This window comes from Ctenopharyngodon idella, chromosome 5 (assembly GCF_019924925.1).
Source record: "Ctenopharyngodon idella isolate HZGC_01 chromosome 5, HZGC01, whole genome shotgun sequence".
NCBI lineage: Eukaryota > Metazoa > Chordata > Actinopteri > Cypriniformes > Xenocyprididae > Ctenopharyngodon > Ctenopharyngodon idella.
The window spans coordinates 31,515,338-31,538,799 of NC_067224.1; the positions used below are offsets into that span (position 1 = coordinate 31,515,338).

General features: G+C 37.2%; 1 protein-coding gene across 2 annotated transcripts; it reads right to left on the reverse strand.

Moving 5' to 3' along the window:
• Nucleotides 1-225: 225 nt before the first annotated feature.
• ncs1a (neuronal calcium sensor 1a) lies at nt 226-22,646 on the reverse strand. 2 transcript variants are annotated; one of them, XM_051895181.1, is made up of 9 exons: nt 22,474-22,646; nt 19,013-19,550; nt 8,710-8,734; nt 4,913-5,051; nt 3,887-3,965; nt 3,464-3,552; nt 2,548-2,625; nt 1,932-2,052; nt 226-1,404 (listed from the first exon to the last, which is right to left on the reverse strand). In XM_051895181.1, exons 2-8 carry the CDS (start codon nt 19,074-19,076, stop codon nt 1,954-1,956), a joined length of 573 nt encoding a protein of 190 aa, XP_051751141.1. In that variant the 5' UTR covers nt 19,077-19,550; nt 22,474-22,646; the 3' UTR covers nt 226-1,404; nt 1,932-1,953. The 2 variants fall into 2 exon arrangements, with proteins under 2 accessions (XP_051751141.1, XP_051751140.1); XM_051895180.1 differs by lacking the exon at nt 22,474-22,646 and having other exon boundaries at nt 19,013-19,641.
• Between the last annotated feature and the right edge of the window lie 816 nt (nt 22,647-23,462).

Here is a 23,462-nt window from a genome sequence, read left to right on the forward strand (position 1 = left end):
GACATTTGAGTTGAAAATGAGTTAAAGATACATAAGACTGCAATTTTAAAACATGATCTTGTTGTGGCTAACGAAAAATATATTTTCGATCATACACAGCGTTGATTCTCTCTCTACACAAAAATAAGATATTGAATCACTTATTTTATAGCATATAGATGGTGATTATTACCTATCACATGCAACATTTAGGTGAAATTACTGCCCCAATAAGACCCTCCAAGATATTTTCTTAAAAATGTTTTTATTTAAAGAGACCCCATTAGCATTACATTTCATTAACATTACTCCATAACCATAATATTTAATCTACCGCAGTGTCTGTGTGACATTACGACAAACTCAGCAGTGCATTTTATAAGTGAGAGCAGACAGACCTTGTAACATTTCCAGATGACCATATTAGAAACATGAAATGTTGGCTTTAAAAAAAAATACATGAAGGTTGTTCATTTGGATTTTAACCACACCCTGTCAACATTACCAGAAATCTAAATATACCAACACTGTGCAGAACTTTGAACACCGTGGGCATGTGCAGTGCTGCTGAATGCTATATATGCTATTGGTACATCATGAATCTCATTCTTTCAAACAAGCTATAGGTGCAACACAATAGCTGTCTGAGAAGAGCACGTTTGCCTGTGTTATATGCATACGCCCACACCATCACAACAGTCATGTGCAATACTGTAGAAAAGTTGCATTCTACATCACAAGGTATACAGTAAGACTGCCTGTGGGTCAAGCATAGATACAGGTTCAATATAATACATCATGACTGACATAATTTTACAAGGCTGTCAGAGTTTCATAAGGACTAATAATCAGATTTTGTTTATTGTCGAAGTTTGCTGATTCACATAGACAGGTTATATAAATAAATACGACTGAATGCATGTTGTTCAGTGCCAGTGCTTGCTGAAGCTCCGTGGAGCGGTGCGACTTCATCTTCCTTCATCATGTAGTAGTGAAGGCTAGACCAAAATCCAGCTAGGTCCACCCTATCACTTATTACAAAGACCACAGCAATATAAGGAGCTCATTCATTGGTCTTTAGAATATTTGAGTTTTACATTTAATAACACTGATGTGGATGCCCTCAAAGTCACTGTCCGTATGAGTGTCTCTTTTTCTTTACAAAAAGGGCACTGAACCCATCAGACCTCATTAGGTTCTTTTACTGTACATCACTCTTCCCAAATGAGTTCTGGAAGGGTTTGCGTTGTCTTGAGCGGCTTTTGGTTTTCCAGTGACAGTGGAGATGAGTGATTGATAGCTGATCCCCTCTCAAGAGCAGCACCCACAATGCACCTTCGTGTTGGCAGGCCAAAGAGATTGGTGACAGGTCAGCTTTCTTCTCACAGTGCCAGCAGAATGACATAAATGTATTGTATTGATTACCTAGATTGAAATGAAAGACATTTCATTCATTTTACTTTTACACAGAGTGGGTAAATGATTAATAATGATTGCAATATTATACCATTTATTTGATTGGTGCTTTCAAACAGATGCAACTGTCAAGGGCAAGGCCTAAACTGAATAAATTCAAAGGCCTTGATGTCGTTCCATCAGAAAATATTTTTCTTTTGCCAAGCATTTTTTTTTTTCAGTTTACGCTGAACTGTAAAGATGTGTGCCAGTTGTTATATTTAAATCTATTAAAAATCATTCTCTGTATTTGAAAAAAGGCTGAAATAAAACAAAAAATAAAAATATAAAACTAACTAAAATTAAAAATTTTGCGTGGCAACTAACTGAAATAAGCTGAAGTACTAAAATTACTAGAATTAAAAACATTAATAAATACTATAGTATATAAATAATATTAAAATAACACTGATGTGTTCATTTATAAACTTCATTGTAGTCAGCAGGCTGGTACATTGCTGTTATCAGCATTTGGGAAAATGTGAAATGGGACTCACTGAACGCCACTTTGAGATGGGCCTATACCAGGCCATCATAAAGGGAGAGTGCCTGTACAATAGAGGGGTCCGCCTTGGAGCCCTCCTGAAACTCCTGCAGAGTCAACATCCCATCTGCATTCTGTTGACAAAAGGAAGACAGTCATAAGTCGCATCACTGTTTTCAACCACACATACTAGATATTAAGTGCTTACAGTTGGTGGTGGAACATAAGCAGGTAGAGACATTTTTTAAATAATGAATTCAAATCTCTTTTTCTCTCTCTAGAGCTCCGTGTTCTTTCAAAGGTTCTTTTATCAAAGCTTTCCGAGAGCCTCTAGAGCTACAATTTTGCGTCTTTCATGTGGCGCCCCTTCTGTGTTTCTAGTGCCTGACAAAGGACAGCTCTCCTGACAATCACAGCAAAAATAAGCCATTGTATTGAACCTATAGCTAAGAATACTTAGTCGTAGGAAGTCTTGGGATTGGATTGTTAAACAATGACTGAAAATGATCAAAGAGTGCAATTCACTATAAATGCAGTACATTTTCCATGTTTATTTTTAAATAGACAACTATTTCTACAAGTAATGGGAGAAATAAGGCAGTGGAAGACAATAAATACACAGAATTCACCTTATCCATCATAGCAAAGATGCGGTCGACTCTTTTCTCTGGTGTGTTTTCCTCCTCAGGTAAATCCACTGTGTTCCCCTGCAACACATGAACAAGATGTGAATTCCTGGGACACGTTATACACCTGGCCTTTCACAGCAGGATAAGAAACAACCCTAGTCAGAAACAAATCATCTGTTACCCATTCATCTCTTTATGTGGAAAATAAGAGAACTATACAGTAAATGTGTTTATGTATTAACATTTTGCCAGCCAACTGAACAAAAAGAACACTGCAATGAATATAAACTGACTGCATGTATTAGTTTGAATTGACGGAGAAAAAAAATCAATGTAAGCAATTCCAGCAGTTAAAATATGGTGAATTATGTCAATTCAATAGCATTCAAGGGCAAAACACAATACTTGGCCAAATCTAAAATGCAGTTCTGCTGTATGTAAATGGAATTTTACAGTAAGGTTCTACAACATTATTTTATGTATTTGATATCATGAACTATCAATGAAATTTTTTTTTTATTATTTACTAATGTTAATTTATGAAAATTACTTAAAAGTTCTGTTAATTATTAGTTAGTGAAAAACCATATTGTAAATATATAATATTATAATGAATAGTAACTATAATAACTGGGATTTGTTATACAGCACAGGTGAATGCCTGTTTGGCAACTGTATATGATCAGAACGGCATGAAAACATCTTGTCTGATCAAAAAGCACACAATGCTATTAAACTTCCTGGAAGCCAGTATTTGCGAAGGTTGTCACTGCAGTCACTTTATCAATAAGATGCTCATAATCAATTTTTAGAGTTTAGGCTTTACAATAAACACCACGTTGGCCTTCCAAGAAAGCACTTTCATTTACTCAATAGAAATAGAAAGTTATGGTTCAGTGAGAAGCAAATGACTCACCACCATCTGGTAAATGGCGTCCACGATGTTCAGCATCTCATCTCGGGTTATGTAGCCATCATTATCAAGATCGTAAAGTTTAAAGGCCCCTGTGACAGCAATAACAAACAAGCACATTAAGAAACCTCTCTCTCTCCTTCTCTCTCTCTCGCTGCAACATCTTCAAACGAGCTGAGAATAACAGTGTGGCTTCTCATTAGAAAACTAATGTAACACTTTTCTACTGTTTATTTTGACATGATCATCTTTTCATTAGTCATGATGATAAATTAAAATAAAGTGGCAGAGTTCAGATTCTAGTAGTGGATTCAGTGTGGGTAAGAGCTGTCTTAAAATAATGCAGAATAATGCTTTGATGCAGAAACAAAAAACCATTGAGGTACTGACAACATTATGAGATTTATAAAGAAATTTTGGTCTTACATCTGAGTTTTTCATCCAGTGTCCCTCTAGATGTGACAGACAGAGCTTGTATAAACTCTGAGAACTCAATGCGTCCATCCTATGGATACACAACAGAAAGACAGCAGGAGAGCTGACAAGTGTAAAAAGAAGTCTAAAGGACTGATAAAAAGGTTTGATTTTATGCAGCTTTGTTACAGCCTCACACCTGAGATGAAAGAGACACTAAAGATGGCAAACAACTGCAGAGTGACACAGCAAAAAAAACTGCAGTTAAATGCGGTAACAGCAAGGAAGGCTGTTATCTTACCTGTGTTCAGTACCATCGTACAGAAAGTTTTATATATTGGAAATGTCATTTTGACATAGTGATTCTGAAGTGTGTCTAAGTGTGATGTGATTGTAGCACACAGTGGAAACTGAGAATCTAGAAACATCTGAGAATACTCAGGGGCATCGGCAGTGCTGTCTGACTCACTCACTCATTCACTCTCACACACACACACACACGCACACACACACACGCACACGTTGGGATTCCAAGTTTCCATAAAAATGTCTCCACAAGGTCAAAGATTTCTGGTATATCCTTATAGGACCATTTTGTCCTCACAACGTAAAGAATACCTGAAGTACACGTACACACACTTACACAGTCTTGTGTGTAATATTCTCTATAAAGCTTCCAAACGCATTATCATTTTGCTCAGACTCAGAAAGCAAACTGCTCAACCAAGAAAAAAATAGTTCTGCAAATCTGTTAAAGCTGCATTGATAAAACCAAAATGGAAATACATAATGTCCCTGTCGCTGAGTAAATAAAAGTGAATGGAGTGTTTACACACTGTATTTTGCTGTTCAGCCAAACAGTTCTTCAGGGACAGATTCTAGTGGCAATAATTTTCCAACTCAGTAAAGAAGATAACAAATGAAAACATTTCATATCAAAACATTTATTGGTAAACAGCAACTTTAAAAAGCCCCAGTAGGCTAATATAACCGTGCTTTCTTTTATTGGACTTTTCATTTTTTTCAGCCTCTTGTTACCTTGTTCTCGTCAAAGACGTTGAAGACAAAGGTGGCAAATTTGGTGGGGTCGCCGAAGGGGAAGAATTGCTTGTAGATCTTCTGAAAGCCAGCTGCGTCCAACTGACCACTGGGGCAGTCTTTAATAAAACCCTTATACCTGCACACGGACAGGAAAAAATGAAACAGGATAAGAAGAGTGAGGATTGAAGAAAAAAAAAAATACTTTTTTTTTTCTAAGAAATTGCTAGTTTCATTCTGCAAGGATACATTAAATTTATTAAAAAAAAATTATTTTCAACTGTGATAATGATTAAAAAAAAATTCAAGAGGTCCCAAATGCAGTTACAACCCAAAGACAAAACACAGACATCTTCCCCCTGTATATACACCCCTGTGAAGATAAACTGATAGCACCCAAATGCACTGCTAGCAGTGTTACAGAACATGCGGTCAGGGCATTTTGAGACAAATTGAACCTCTGTCACTCTAGCCTGTAATTTTCAGAAACAACACTCGAGTGCTGTTTTTTTTCTGTATGCTAATTGATCCCTAAAAAATCCGAGGGCTATCATTGCGGATCATTTCCGAGCACTTTGGGGCAAAGGGTGAAATGGTTGCCCAGCATATTACAGGGCACATCAGTCTTCAATTGCAAATTAATTTCCAGGCACATCAGTTTGGATTCTGTATTTTAGACCTCATTCTAGGACTCTCTCTTAAGTATTTGCGGCCCAGACTTGCTAGTTGCAAGATCTGTGAACTGATCTGAAATATTCAATTCTAATACCGTTACTAGCATGTGCAAACACTTTTTAAAAACACTGACAAACAATGAAAAGACAATTTTCTGTGAATACTTAAGTCATTATACAAAATGGCCCTCACAATCATTATAAAAATCTCCAGCATATGTTGCGGTTAAAAACGCTTCATTAGCTAATTGTTCATTACCTCCTCAGAAGGGCTTTCAAAGAGAGATTTTTTTTTACATTATGCTAATTTACAGTAGCTTCATGACAGAATACTGTCACAACATATGTGCAGCACAATTTAATAAGTAATCTGAGTGCTTTAAATGATCAAAAGTAAATAGCTGTTATCAAGAAAATCATTTAAATTGTGTTTCAGATGGGAATATAGAGTACCTCAGGGATGACGTGTTTTTGTAGGCCAACCCGGAAGTTAGCGGCGCACGGGTTCCCTCGATCGAAAGCCAGTGCATTTTTCCCATAGACTTTTGGAAAATCGCAAAAAAAATAAGCTCTGTGTTTAACAAAGGTTTATGACACTTACACGTTTTGTCTATCAAGATAATCTTTACAAGTTAACACAACATTTATACATTTTGAAGCCTAAATAAAGTCGTCAGATATAAAAAGCTAACAGTAGGCTATAAACGGACTACAGCACACCATGGTCGCGGATCAACGTCACCACCACCAAGCTTCCTCAAACTTTATTTAGAAAACAACTTTATTTAAAAACATGCTCGCTGATTATGATCTGCGCTGTGTATGAATACTTATCCACTTTTTTATGAGATATGCTGTCCAAATGTCCTGTTTGTCATGATGACGTCTAAAGTCCCTGCCAAAGGAAGAAGTCCCTTTTAGCAAGTTGTTAGCAACCGCCGTTTTTAAGACACAATAAAGCTTTAAAAAATCACAAGCGGGTTATAACTGGTGTGTTTTATGTCATAGATCAAAACGTGAAAATATTTAGAGGCTTTGTTAACAACAGACCTTATTTCAGGCGATTTAGCAAAAACCCATTCAAAAAACCCATTGACTTCGGGGCGATGGAACCGGAAGTCCTAAAATGCTAACTCGCTTCCGGGTTTTGCCTACAAAAACACGTCATCCCAGAGGTACTCTATATGCTATCATACCACTGTTATACAGTCACATAAACATTTCAGACCTAACAATTACGTTTACTGAAGCTGTCTTGAGTACTTGATTCTGAGTGGTCAACTGCAACATTCTTTGGTGACATGTTTTTGTATATTTACCACTGACCATTGCATCTGCAACCAATCTCTTAAGGCTAGTATCTTGTCTCTTGGATCCCTTCACGTTTTCTTTCCTTTCACATAATAATAATCTAAACTCAAATCACTATTTAATGCACAGTGATTTACTTGCTAGCCACATAATAAGTGGGATGATGTGCAGTTAGTCAGTCATTATCATAAAATAAATGTCTTCAGGATGACTGACTGCACATTATAAGTCACATTTTTCCTGAATATTCAAATATCTAGTTTAATTTAATCAGAAAGACATAAAATCAACACTGCAGCTATAACCCACAAAACTCTGTCACAGCAACTCCTATACTAGTTTTGATCAATTCACTCACTTTGCTTAAGAAACTGTAAAAAGCTTAGGACTTTCTATCTTTCTATCTATTGCTAAACAATGGAACAGAAAAATCGTGTCTGATAAAATTTCCCAGGAATACTCAGAAATTGCATTTGTAAGGCTTCATCTAACGATCCTCTGAGGACTCGATACGGATAGCTCAAAGGCAAGTCTACTTCTGGTATCAACAAACATACTTCTATATCATCAGAGAAATTGAAGAAGAAAGTGATGCACACCTTGAGCTGTGTGTGTGCATGTGTTTGTGTGCATGACTGGCAGGCATGTCTAGGCTTGCTGTTTAGTGATCTGATCAGCGCCAGACTGAGCTCCAAGGGGCTCCGCTTTCAAGACAGTTGCGCCTGTCTTTAACAGACCTGTCTCCAGTGAGATGCCAGTGTATAAAGTACAGTGCAGTACATTATCTGTGAGTATAAGAATTAGACATGAAGTAAAGAGAAGGTGTCTATTGTCTATTGTATAAACACATAAAAATACAAGGCTTTTTGAACAGTCACAGAAGATTGGCCCACCCTTGTAAATGTCATCAAAAAGCAGAAAACTATTTTCCAGTACTCTGTGTACTGTAGACTGGCTCTATCTGGATTGTTAGTCTCACTTCTTTGTTCCATGATTTTAGTTTTCTTTTCCTGCTCTTTCACTCTCTCTCTCTTCATCCTTCTCTCTTTCCCTACTGGGCACCCTGCCTAGAGTCAACCATTCCCCATCTGCCATGAGAGGCATAGAGCAGCCAGGAGGAGTATAGATGTTGGCATGTGAAGTTAGGAATTTATGGAGAATTTGTGCTCTGAATAGGCACTGAATACCTACAATTATGTGGTACTTTACAACATCCCCTTCCCTGGTGGCAGATATTTTCAAGATGATTCAGTCAGTGTAGTAAAGAAGAGAGGTACGGCCATTGTTTGCTGTCAGAAAGTGTCCCATTTCTTTCCCCCTATCTATTAATTTTTTTTTTTTTTCAAAAATACACTTAAAATGCAGTTCATATATGGTTAATTAGGTATGAATAAGGTTAATATGTCTTTTAAAATATAAGATAAGGGATCTTTAATGGCAAGGCATGTGGTGTGATTCTTATCTATGAATGAATTATTAATACAGAAAATGAATGAATTAATAATTAATAAATAAAAAGTCTGTCCAATCAAACCACAACATGAATTCATATTAATCTACTAAAGCAGATAGTCTCTGCAGCATTTTCTGCCCATGTCAGAGCCATGTATGGCTAAGAAAACAATACTGTGCACTATTAGTAGTAATGGAGGAGGATGGAAAGTTACATTCTTTAAACATTTGGATAATAATATCTTTGTTGAGATTTTAAGTGACTGATTGATTTCCTGTTTATCTCTCAGTTTAACTCATGATGAGGAAAGGTGAGAGCAGGGAATGCTTACAGAGAGAGGACATAAAGAGCACACTTACCACTGCTGAACTTCCTTCTCTGTGACTGCAAAACAAGACAGAGTACAGGTGACAGTTAGATTTTGTTCAGAAACTAGATGAAAGTATCTGAAAACTTTACATGCTAGTCTGGGCTGGTTTGTGCTGGGTAATGCTGGTTTGGTGCTGGCGGACCAATGTAACCACTGTGGGTTGAATTTAGAATGAAATTCCAAATCAATTTCTGACTCTGAAATTAGGTAGTTAATAGAATGCTGAAGTAGAATTAGAATTTAAGTTGAATTTAAGGAAGTAGAAATAAAATGACTTTAGATACAAATAAATGTAGACCTGCGAAAAAGAACATTTGTCAAGACAAACTTTGAATTTTTGGCATAGCCTAATTTGAATGTTTCAAAAACGTTTTTATGTTTGAAGGCTTTATCAATACATAAATATATATCAGTTGATGATAACTCTTGGGAGTTAATTATTTAACCGGCGTTTATTGGCATGGGGCATGGAATTTACATAGGCGGACGAGATCTGCTACCACTGCTGCTGCTGAGCAAATACAAGAATTTCTTCAGCTTAGTTAAAATAGCATACATAAAAGAATCTTAATATATTTATTTCTGCTGATGGCAATGCTGATTTGGTGTTTAAGAAACATTTCTTATCATTATTATTGTTGAAAAGAGTTGTGCTGCTTAATATTTTAATGAAAATGGTCATACTTTTTCAGGATTATTTAATGAATAGAAAGTTCAAAAGAACAGCATTTGAAATTGAAATCTTTTGTAACTATGTAAATGTCTTAAATGTCACTTTTGATCAATTCAGTGCATCATTGCTGAGTAAAAGTATTCATTTCTTTAAAGATGGACAGACAGATAGTCAGACAGGCAGATCATGGAATGAGTGAATTATTGGCATTGCATTTCCAGCAGACAACCAACATCATATTGCTGCTGAGAAACTGAATGGAGACAGAGAAACGTGGAAACCTGACAGGAGAACTGCTGTAGCCGTCTCTCACAGCTTAGAGGCAGACTGCCATGTCAACACCGCTAACATCAGGCCTGTCACTACACTGTCACTACATTTGACAGCCCGAGCCATCGCAGAGAGAGCTTTTTCCACAAAGATTTATTCCTCATACATACGCATGAGCAGACACATACTTTTAGATCCACTGCTACAGTAAACGGACCAGTAAATGAAATGTAAAATATAGTTATACATTATATTTATTTGTTTAGCACATTTATCAAGTGAATTCAAACACTGATGCATTCTGTCTGTATCGTTTTGTACACACACACACAAGACAGATGTGTTTGGCCTTTGCATCTCGCTGTATCTACAGCAACTTACGTCATAAGCGCAGAGTTCTTATGTTTAAATCTTTCAACAGTGTGTCTCAAGATGCCCCAGAGAGATGATACACTAGAGGATGATGCAACACTTTTGCATTTACTGACCAGATATAATCTCAATATGCCATTGACTCAGATGGTCTTTACGGTTTGTGTTAATCCACCGTTTACATCTTAATACTCTTGAGTACTGTGTGCAACTGTCTACACCCCCCCCCACACACACACATATACACACACACAGAGAGCTTTTTGTCTAGGGCAGGAGTGTAGTCATTACCAAGGTCAGTGATGTGCATCCATGTAGAGCGAAAGGTAGAGAGGAGGAAAAAAGAAATGGGGAAAAGAATAAATTGTATGAAGATATTTAAGATTGGATCAGCTTTTCTTTGATTATGAATGAGAAAGAGAATTGTTGAGGTCTATGACACAACTAGGCCTTGAGGAGTGAGTTCACTAGATGAATAAGGAGGCGAATATTATAATAAATGTATAAAGGAATAAAATATTTACATTACTAAAGGATAAATGTAACCACTGGGTATGACAAAAATATGTCTGGACAGGGAGAGGGCAGAGGGCACTTGGTAACACAGGTGTGTCTCATCAAAACTCATGACCCAACATGACTCCAGCCAATACATACTTCTCCATCTGCTACAACATAGAACAACAGAGAGAGAGAGAGAGAGAGAGAGAGAGAAAACAGAAGAAAAACCTCCTTCTCCATCAAAAATGGAATTAATAAGATACTGAATATAAGACATTCTGCAACCTTACAAACCATAATAACCCAGCCCATAACAAACCCCAAAACATCTCATCTAATCTGCCCGTCACGATGAAGGGCACTTCTACTCATTCTACAATGCCACTTCTCCTCACTGTCTGTATCGTGGGCCGTGGCAGCAAATTAAGACCAGCAAAAGAGCAAGACAAGAGCAAAAGACAGAGACAGGCAAAGAATAATGAACAATCTGGTGTCTCTATTCAAACAAATGTTTTTTAGTAATGGCTGCTGAAAATTCAGCTTTGCCAACACATGAATAAATTACATTTTTAAAACATTTTAAATTGCAAGAATATTTCACAATATTACTGTTTTTACTGTATTGTTGTTAAATAAACGCAGCCTTTATGAGCATAAGAAACTTCTAAAACTCTCAAAAACATTTAAAAAAAAATCCATTGTAACCCAGCAACCACTGGATTCAATCCAGTCATAGACATTTATTTTGTTTGTTCATTTGTTGTCTTACTCCCATCTGCTCTTAGTAAATTATTATTTTATTTCAAGAGATTGTGAGTGTGTTACCAATTACCATAGCCTTCTCCCTATTTAGTTTAGTTTTGCATCGGAAAGACTGACTTTTAGATTAGATTCTCAACGTTTGAGCTCCTGCACATACATCATTATGCGACAGGAAGCTCGCGCTGCAGACTGTCGTGAATTCGCTCAGGACCGTTTGCCGAGGCTGTGCATTACAGGTAATAATAACGCTGCAAATAATGTTCAGTTTCTTGCATAGTCCGATCGTTTCGCTCCTTAAAACCTCAATGTATCGTCAGGAGCCTCGGGTATTAATTTTATTTTGCCTGTATATGTTTTTTTTTAAATCTCAAAGTGACGGCACCCATTGACTTCCATTAAATGAATCACAGAGGACCACGGTTTCAGCTAAAAATCTTCTTTACTGTTCTACTGAAGAAAAAAATCACCTACTGTACATCTTTGATGGCCTGAGGGTGAGTAAATTAACAGCAAATTTTTATTTTTGGGTAACCTATCACTGTAAGTTAGAGATATCAGTGCTTGCATGCAATAGTACCAAATTGTGACTAACGTGAGCAATATGCACCAAAAAAGTACTCAGTACTGAATTGATCCATTAATAAAAAACACCTCATGAAAGTAAAGTGCATTGCTGATTACGTGAATCAGAGGACATCCCCAGCCAGGCTGCCTGTGTGGGCCACATTCTGTGAAGCAGACTCTTGGTAAATCTCCCTCCACTGCTGTATTGCCTCTCATGGGCCACCCACTGTGATATTTGATTAAGCCTATTTGTGGACATAAATTTAATGTGAAGGCTGGTAAGGAGACTGACCGGTAGCCATCACCACTGCCGGGCTATCCTGTCTGTCTCTGTCAGAGGTCACAGCATGGGCAATGAAGGAATCATCCAACATATACAGTATCTCACATAAGTGAGTACACCCTTCACATTTTTGTAAATATTTTATTATATCTTTTCATGTGACAACACTGAAGAAATGACACTTTGCTACAATGTAAAGTAGTGAGTGTACAGCTTGTACAACAGTGTAAACTTGCTGTCCCCTCAAAATAACTCAGCACACAGCCATTAATGTCTAAACCGCTGGCCACAAAAGTGAGTACACCCGTAAGTAAAAATGTCCAAATTGGGCCCAAAGTGTCAATATTTTGTGTGGCCACCATTATTTTCCAGCACTGCCTTAACCCTCTTGGGCATGGAGTTCACCAGAGCTTCACAGGTTGCCACTGGAGTCCTCTTCCACTCCACCATGACGACATCACGGAGCTGGTCAATGTTAGAGACCTTGCGCTCCTCCACCTTCCGTTTAAGGATGCCCCACAGATGCTCAATAGGGTTTAGGTCTGGAGACATGCTTTAGCAAGGCAGTGGTCGTCTTGGAGGTGGGTTTGGGGTCGTTATCATGTTGGAATACTGCCCTGCGGCCCAGTCTCCAAAGGGAGTGGATCATGCTCTGAGGTTCCCTCAATGAACTGTAGCTCCCCAGTGCCGGCAGCACTCATGCAGCCCCAGACCATGACACTCCCACCACCATGCTTGACTGTAGGCAAGACGCATTTGTCTTTGTACTCCTCACCTGGTTGCCACCACACACGCTTGACACCATCTGAACCAAATAAGTTTATCTTGGTCTCATCAGACCACAGGACATGGTTCCTTAGTCTGCTCGTCTTCAGCAAACTGTTTGTGGGCTTTCTTGTGCATTATCTTTAGAAGAGGCTTCCTTCTGGGACGACAGCCATGCAGACCAATTTGATGCAGTGTGCGGCGTATGGTCTGAGCACTGACAGGCTGACCCTTCACCGCTTCAACCTCTGCAGCAATGCTGGCAGCACTCATACGTCTATTTCCCAAAAACAACCTCTGGATATGACGCTGAGCATGTGCACTCAACTTCTTTGGTCGACCATGACGAGGCCTGTTCTGAGTGGAACCTGTCCTGTTAAACCGCTGTATGGTCTTGGCCACCGTGCTGCAGCTCAGTTTCAGGGTCTTGGCAATCTTCTTATAGCCTACGCCATCTTTAGAGAGTTCTTTGCCATGAGGTGCCATGTTGAACTTCCAGTGACCAGTATGAGAGAGTGAGAGCGATAACACACCTGCTCCCCATTCACACCTGAGACCTTGTAACACTAACGAGTCACATGACACCGGGGAGAGAAAATGGCTAATTGGGCCCAATTTGGACATTTTTACTTACGGGTGTACTCACTTTTGTGGCCAGCGGTTTAGACATTAATAGCTGTGTGTTGAGTTATTTTGAGGGGACAGCAAATTTACACTTTTATACAAGCTGTACACTCACTACTTTACATTGTAGCAAAGTGTCATTTCTTCAGTGTTGTCACATGAAAAGATATAATAAAATATTTACAAAAATGTGAGGGGTGTACTCACTTCTGTGAGATACTGTATGTGCCTCTAAAAGGCCTGTTCACACCAACACAAATGTTTGGCATGACAATTTGGTCCTATTTTTGCATGTGATTTGCTTATAGAAAAGCAGAAATACCCTGGTTACTCCAATACACAAATCACTGTGCAACTTTTCATTTCTGACACCCGATTTTCAAGGAAGCCGAACAGTATTTACATGTTTTCAAACAGCAGTTCAGATTATTGTATTCGCTATTATATTAAACAACACCAAATAAAAGAGAGAGATAATAGACTGTCTGCATTTTTCCTCTTCTATTTACTGTCACTTAGTAAAATAGTCCATTCATGAGTGCCACCAAGTCATAGTTTTATGTAACAGCAGCAGCTCTGGCATGTAGAAAAACTGAAATCCTATTGGTTGCTCAGGTTTCTTCACAGTTTGATGGAAAAGCGATTAGAACTCTTTTTCTGGGGGAAAAAATGTCACACAAATGGCTTGCAAATGTTTTTTTTTTTTTTTTTTAAACAGGTTTTACATGCAAATTAAAATGTTTATTGCACTGAATTTTGACACTAAATATATGTCTTGGTGTGAAAAGGCCTCAGTGCTATAAAAACGTAATGGGACAACGTGCACCCTATCTGTGGAGAGTACTCTGAATGAATCAGTGGCTCATAGAAGTCATTTACTGTAGTCCAATGGAAACAATGCTTGATCATTTGCAGAGCAGGTGGAAATAATCTGAAGTCTAGCAAGGAGGGAAAATCTATCATCCTATTTCTACTTATGGGAGCAGTGGAAGGCGTACTAGCACTCTTTAAATGGAACAATGGATACAGGCTAGCTCATCGTCATGGTGACCATAGAAAATGAACGAGAGCAGAATGAAGAAAAGAATGTGTGTGAATTAACGACACACTAAAACAATCTGTGTAAAACATTATTATATTACAGAGAGCTTGCAGATGTATTAAGTGAAACAAGCAGCTGTTTGTCCACTACTATAAGTGAATCAATCAAGAGAAAGTTTACACTTCTGGATGAGAGAAGCTGGGAGAGGATGAACATAGCTGATGTGAAACCAGTGGTAATGACACAAAGACTGAGAGGTGAGTGGAACAGAGAGTGTAGACACTAGGCAAAGAGAACAAGAAGAGACAAGCTGCAACCAGGCTGAAAGAGAAAAGATGAGAGAGGACTGGAGTGGAGAAAAACTGAAAAAGAATGTGAGAAGAGAAGGACAGAGAGAGGATACAAGACTAAAGGTTGATTACAGCTTGCTTGTGTGTTTTTGTGCTTGTACATAAAGCTGTTACTGCAATGCAAATATTTAAATGCTTTTGGTACTCTTAATACTCTGTATGTAAAATAACTGGTATTTGTACGTGTAAGTACATTCTCTTTGTTTATTGTAATGATCGGAGAGCAAAGAACTCTATCTCTGCCTTCAAGGGTTAGTTCACCCAAAAATGAAAATTCTGTCATTAATTACTCACCCTCATGTCGTTCCACACCCGTAAGACCTTCGTTCATCTTCGGAACACAAATTAAGATATTTTTGATGATATCCGAGAGGTATATGACTCCTTCAGACAGCAATTTAGCCACCACTTTCAAGGTTCAGAAAGGTACTAAAGACATTAAAATAGTCGACGTGACTACAGTGGTTCAACCTTAATGTTATGAAGCGACGAGAATACTTTTTGTGCACAAAACAAAAATAACGACTTTATCCAATAATCTCTTCTCTTCTGTTCTCATTGTTATCTTTAATCAAAATGTCATTTAAGCCATTGTTTTAGCAAATGATCTGGCTAATTCTCATATTTAACACCCACCTTTTACCATCCAATCAATTCCAAAATCAAGTCCCACCCTATAAATATCCTGTTGTTTTCATAAATGCACATCTCACATTAAGAAAGGAAAATAAGATGTGAACATCAATTCACATTGAATTGACTTTGATTATAGGTCATCCTGTTCAGCAGCTCATTATAGAAGGCTGGCTGAGGCACAGAGGGGGAGCTGCCCATGAACACTGAAAAACTGGAAAGAGACCACAAAGAGACACGTAACTCCAACCCAGTTCTTCCACAGCACACTTTGAATAATGTGATGCGATATTAGGGTGACATCCGTAAAATCAAAGTCTTTAGTGTAAAACATTCATAGAGATTTTTCAAAAATTCAATAACAGGTGAGAGATAGTAATTGGTGTGACCACACTAGCCCACAGCATAGAAAGATGAAAGAGGGTTGAAATGGATCTGTTAGACAAGGGTTCTTTCAAACATTCTCTCTTAGTAAAAAAAAACTAACCGACGTCAAAGAAATGATGCTGAGAAAAAAACATCTTCAGGTCTCTTACATGACTAGTGCATTAAAACACTTGTCTGAAGAGTGACTGACATGAGGCTTTGGCTTCTATTGCAGACATGGTCTCATTGAAAGCTTGTTAGATTTGTGAACTGCTCCCACATTGATCTAACCCTGCAGTGAAGGAGGAGGAAATTATTTCCTGACAGCCCTGCTTTACCCCCCGTAGTGCACAAAACCGACCTCTGAAGATGCTCATTAAACATGGTTCACTACCGCTGGGAATGTGCTTAAATTCCATTCAAGTTTAAAGGAGAACATGGTAGAACGTTAACCAAGTTACCTACTTGTAGCAAGTGGATCTTTGACAATGTCCTAGGAAACTGAAAATGTTAAATGGTAGGCCTAGAGAGTCATTCTTTTCTTTAGCACCACAGTTTTACAGTATACTAACTGCTGAATAATGACATAACTGGTATCACTGTATTCAGAGGAAAAATAGTTTGTCACAATTAATAACATGCGTAATTTATCAACTTAGGTCCTTAAAGGGATACTTTCTGTCATAATTTACTCATGTTGTTGTAAATCTGTATGATTTTCTTTCTTCTGCTGAACCAAAAAGAAGAAATTTTGTTGTTAACCAAACGGTGTTGTTTACGACTGACTTCCATTGTATTGACATAAGATAGATAAATAAATGAATAAATCTTTTATGTTCCGCATAAGATAATATGGAATGACATAATTGGGTTAGTTCACCCAAAAATACAAATTCTGTCATTAATTACTCACCTTCATATCGTTCCACACCCTTAAGACCTTTGTTCATCTTCGGAACACAAATTAAGATATTTTTAATGAAATCCGACGGCTCAGTGAGGCCTGCATTGCTAGCAAGACAATTAACATTTTCAATGCCCAGAAAGCTACTAAAGACTTATTTAAATCAGTTCTTGTGACTACAGTGGTTCAACCTTAATGTTATGAAGCGACGAGAATACTTTTTGTGCGCCAAAAAACAATATAACTACTTTCAACAATATCTAGTGATGGGCGATTTCAAAGCACCACTTCATGAAGCTTCAAAGCTTTACAAATCTTTTGTTTCGAATCAGTAGTTCGGAGCATGTATCAAACTGCCAAAGTCACGCCCCCCAGTGGTGAACCATTGAAATTTCGAAACACTTATCACGTAACGAAGCCTCGTTTACTGAAATCACGTGACTTTGGCAGTTTGATAAGTGCTCCGAACCACTGATTTAAAACAAAAGATTCGTAAAGCTTCGAAGCTTCATGAAGCAGTGTTTTGAAATCGCCCATCAAATATTGTTGAATAAAGTTGTTATTTAGCTTTTTTGGCGCACAAAAAGTATTCTCGTCGCTTCATAACATTAAGGTTGAACCACTGTAGTCACAAGAACTGATTTAAATATGTCTTTAGTAGCTTTCTGGGCATTGAAAATGTTAATTATCTTGCTGGTAATGGAGGCCTCACTGAGCCATCGGATTTTATCAAAAATATCTTAATTTGTGTTCCGAAGATGAACGAAGGTCTTACGGGTGTGGAACGATATGAGGGTAAGTAATTAATGACAGAATTTTCATTTTTGGGTGAACTAACCCTTTAAGCCAAGTAAATTAAGAACAGATATGGACAACAGGATATGAGGACACTATAGGGAATCTGTTTTAATAAATGATAAATTATAAATAAAATACACATATATAAATATATCTACTACAATTTCCTGCAACAATGCAAAGCATGCTTCTATGAAATTTGTATTCTTTGTATTGAGCCAGAAGGTCAATCTGTGACATTTAGATTCTCTACAGGTCAAATCTCTTTGCGCTATGGCAATTCTCAGGTCAGAGTTTACCAGACTTGAACTTTTGTCCCTCGCTTAAAGTTGCGGACACACACACACACACACAAAAAAAAAACCTGTCAAGCTTACACTGACTTCCATTCATAAACATTTAACATTTTAAAATTTTGAAATGTTTTTATTTGTGACTTATTAAAAACATAAGACCTAGAGCACGACATAATATCCTGTTAACTACGAATTCTGAAAAAGAAAAGAAAAGAAAATGCACTCAATAGTGTGACCACAGCTAAACGAATCCTCTTTGCATGTGCTTGCGTTTCCGCTCTTCTCTGGTTCTATATGTGTATGAATGCAAATGAATTGAACACAAGGTCTAGTGTGACCGTGACTTTACACTAAAACAAAACAAAAACAGTTGTTGGTAATCCAGTCATGTAGACATAATTATGTCGTAATTGTCATCACTGTTGTACCTTCCCCTCTAAAATTTGTTTCACCTATTTCGTACTATGATTAATATGCAGCATTAGCGAGGTCTCAAAGCCTCATCTCATTTCAGTAATCTAAATCAAGTCAAAGCCAGTTGATGTGATAATGACAATGCTAATATGTTTTCTCCACCTCAGGGAAAGATTGATGCAACACAATTTTCAGTTAGCCCCACACCTTATTGACTCGACGTGAGAGTTGCTGCCAGCTGTTCATGTAGGCACCTTATCTTCTCACAACAGAGATGCAAGCCAGTCAAAACAAGCTTAATGATTATATGATTAGTGACAGAGGAAAATCAATGACCCCAGAGACGAAATGATGATTCCATTCGATTTATAGGGACATGAACATAATCGCTCATAAGCAGGCAGGTAGGACACACACACACACACACACACGTAAACAAACAATCAATAGTGCAGTATCACAATACAGCTTAGTCATATTAAGCTTATACTTCAGCCAAATGCAACTTCATCAGATCCTCCAATATTTTTAAAAAGATGGTTCTAAAGAAAATACAAAAACAAACCTGTTTCCACTTAAATTAAGAGAAGGAATAAAGGCAGAATAAATAACATGCAATTAACCAGCACAAAATAGCACTAGACATGGAAGAAATGACTAAATAGCAGTACTCACAGTAGGTCTTTCTGCACAGCTCTTCCACTACCTCAGGCTTTAGTTTGCTGTTGGATTTGCCCATCTCTCCAGCTGGCCTCAACGGTTTATCCCCACTCCCTAAATCACTCCCCCCAATCCCACCTTCCACTTACATTTAAAGAAAGAGAGAGAGAAAGGAAGAAAGAAGGAGAGAGAGAAAGAGGGAAGCACAAGAGATGCACAAGTCCTCCCTATGAATCGTGCCTTTCCTCCTGACGGCAGCAGTGTAGGAAAAAAAAGAGGAGGAAGGACAAGTAATTGAGAGGAGCAAATTACACAGAAGCAATGTGATTATAGCATGCAGTGCCTAGAGTTGTCTCTCCTCACTCGGAGGGAATGAAAGAGAGAGAGAAACAGAGAGAGCTTTAATCTGTTAACCGGTGTCCCTCCTCCCCTTTCCTCCACCTCCTCCAGTCCTCCGGCCAGTGTCTGCGGTTCCCTCGTGGAATCGGGCTCTGGGCAGTGCTCGAGCCCTGGAGAGGCACTCTTCAATTGGGTACTCGTCTGGTTTGGTCCACTAGAAGAAGAATCAATTTACAGACTGAGTCAGACATGCAGACGCATTTGTTGGCTCTCTGTGAGTGTGTGTGTGTGAGTGTAGGAGGGTGCGGGCGTGTGGTGTCACCACGCTATGTGTTGATGCTGTTGTCCTTGACAACAGAAGCCACTCCCCCAGTGCTCTCGGTCCTACTGCATGAAAATATCCTTGTTCTCCCAAATATATCCCTGACAAAGACTTTTTTTTTTTTTTTTCATATTTAGTTTCTTTAAAAGGCCCTAACTAAAATCTAAAACTTTATATTTGACCATTACATTATATTTCAAAAATGAATCATGGGATAGATTTTTGCATCTATTTGATTTCATGTAAATAATCATAATTATTTCAAACACACTCCAAATGGATGGAAATTTCAATAAAAACTAAAATATATACATCTATAGGGTAAATATTCAAATATATATATATAGGGTCAATGACATGATGGGTCATTTTTTGTCCAAAGGCCTTAATAATAATAAAAAACAAAGATATGACATCCAAAGTATGTAAGGTAGTACAAAAGGTGTCAAAAGGTAATTCGGTTTAACCGTCCAAAGGCCAATACAGCCATTTCATTTGTGATTAAAATATCCTAAAAGGTAATAAATGTATTTTTTTTTTTTTATTCTGGCATGATTTTATAACATCATATATTAACATAGTGCAAAATGGTATTAAAATTATGTGTAGAAGTCGTTGCTTTGTTATGAGAAAGAATGTCCGGAAAAAATGAACTTCATTGATGTCATTTGGAGTAACCAATATAAAGGGACCATTTTGGATCAAGTCATGCGGTCAGTATCATGTGACAGGATGTGACATCATTCAGACACCTGCAAAGGACCACATGGTTGTGAAGCAAAGTAACTAACTCTTTTAACTATTTGAAATATTCATGTTTTCACTTGCTCATTTGCATGTCCCGAAAACATCAGGTCATTCGGTACAACCGCTATAAAACATGGAAAATGTTGTAATATTTTAGAAACTTGTACTAAATATAAAATGTTTAATTGTCCTTTTGCTTGCTAGCTAGCAAGCTAACTAGCTAGCTAGCTAGATATCAGTTAGCATTGTTCAAAAATATCGTAATTCGGTAAAACTGAAATTTTGGTTACACTGAATGAATTTTTTGGTGACAAATTTTGTCCATCTTGTAAAAAAAGACAAAAGCAGTGTTGATTGATTATAAAAACTATAATCTCATTTTTAACACTTAATAAAACTTCAAAATGAATTATATCTCCATTATTTTTATTTTTTTTTTTGCACTTTTAAAAACCTTATTCATCAATGACTAATATATATAGCCTATATATAATAGCATTTTCAAATTATGTATATATAACAAAGGCAAAGGCTAAAACCTCTAAGGATTTAATATAAATTGATATTCATGTACATTCATAAGAATAATCTCAAAATAGGATTACAGTTGAGATTATAGTGCAGCTGCAGAGTAAAGGCTCATACTCTGTCATATTCTGACGAAGCCATGGCTATAATCTGCTGGCCCAGTTTAAGTCCAGGCCAATTCACTCCTCAGGGGAGGTTTAGTTTGTGCAGTGCTGTTAAAGCGTCAGAAAGAGAGAAAGGCAAATGTTTGATATTTGCTTCTAAATGAAAAGGCAGAAACAGAAGACGAGGATGCTGAGTCAGCTTCATGCTGCTCCATAAACACCCAGCGACCTTTGCCAACAGCATCACCTGCTACAACATGTTCTGAACTATAGTAGACATTTGTACCATTTAGCTGAGTAACTATCTTGTAGATTTTAAAAGTAGGTTGTAGACAATTCAACTTGTATTTGAGCCAAAGACATTAGCCAAAGACATTTTCAACAAATTGGTTATTGTTACTTTGTCATTTAGAACTAACAAAAAATACCAGATAGTAATACAACATATTTGTTGTGCATGGTAGTTTCATAGTACATTAGATTAGATATGATTATGGTAATCATTCAGTAGTACATAGTAAATATAAAAAACACAGTATTACCATAATAGTGCCACCAGTACCTTTTGTAAAAGCATCTAAAACAATACAACAACACTTAGAACTGTATTATAACTATCTCTATCTCTATAACTGCCCCTATTTCAGATCAGACCTCCATACTATAGTATGAAATACACTTATACTGTTTAGAAGAACAGTGGTCTGGTCTCTGTGACATATTGTGATTAATTTAGTTCCATCAGAGCATGAATAGCAAAGTTCTAAAACAGGACCTTTCTGGGAAAAATAAATTAGACAAAAAATTGGAAGGTAGAAAAAGGCGTATAAATAGCATCTAGGCAAAAGGGGAGAGAAGCAATCGATATACAGATTGGGGTATTGCACAGCAGGAGAACAGACTGGAAAGTAGCCAGGAGTTTGAAAGACACTTTTAAGTAGCCTATTTTGCAAACATCAGGTAGAAAAAAGTTTTTATCTCATCATAAAATGACATGTTGTGCCAAGCATTTGGCTTGGCAAGCACCACTTTCTAAAATGATGTATGCTATATTTGGTGACATTTATACAATCTGCTGTAGTATCTCAAAAGAGACTTTTATATTAGATGCTTTCCTTTTAACGAAAAGTTACGAGAGATTTTTCTAGTGAAGTTTCCCTGGCCCACAATACAATGGCTCAGTCAAAGTGTCCGCACCACTGAAAATGTTTCTCTCTCTGAAAATTAGACCACAGACCACCTAGGCCCACTAAGCTATATTAATATCGTGAAAGTTATTTTGGACTGCTTTTCTTCTGCTTTTCTTCATGTGGCAGGCGTTTCCTCTCAGATCATATTTAGTGAACTTGCCACTTTTCAGACTTTGCGACTGTAATTTTGCCAGTATGACAATGCTTTTAACAGTTTAAAAAACAAGAAATTAATGAGTAACTTACATTTTAAACAAACTTTGCTCCGCCAACGAAAATACTTCCAAACAAAGCCTCAGCAGAAGAAACCATCGCGTCTCTCCAAGCGACACACAGTAGTGATGTTTTGTTATGAATGAATGAATGAATTGCTTGAGTGAATGATTCAATGAATCAACCACAAAGACAGTGCAGTGCAGTTGTTGGTTTCATAAATTAATCAGTGTTTATAAGGAATCGGTTGATTGAACGAATACATGACTCATTTCAGTGATAGTTCCACTGGGCGTAACGATAGCAGAAAAAATCGCTGATGAACATGGCTCAGCCAATCAAAATCAAGGTCCGGAAGGAACCGTTGAATATGATATTTACAATTTAATCTAACAATGTAAATAAGATCAAGTTTTATTAGTCTTTTTTATTGATTATATTTACAATTAAATGTTCCTTTTATTATTTAAAAGAACTAGATGTCCCATTTCGACAATGAAAATGTCAGAGTTTGCCACTTACATAAAAAGAATTTAGTCTAAATATGAGGCATTCCTTTTCATTTTGCTAATGGAAAAAGAAAGAATGTTCATTGCTTCTTCCTAGACACTGGAGTTTAAACAACCCTCAAACCATTCCTTATGCTATTGCACAGACAGCTTTAGCCAGACAACTAATCTTTAACCCCATTCACCCTGGGTACAGACTAATATTGTCAACTGCTATCTAATCCTGCTTCCAGTCACTCTCTTTTACATGAGCTACTATCACCACCATAAAGCTAACCCCTGACCTCCACGTGTTGAGGTAAACGCTGCGCAATTAGCCTTTTAAGATGATAAACAGCTTCAAATTGAGTAATTTAGTTTTAAATAATAATATTTTAAAATAATTTTAAATATGTGATGTGTTAATAAGACAAACCTTTAATTAAACCAGATAAGAATAAAATACATTGCAGTATATCCCATTATCTTTTATATAATATAAAAGATGAACATCTATTAGCTAGTTTAAGCAAA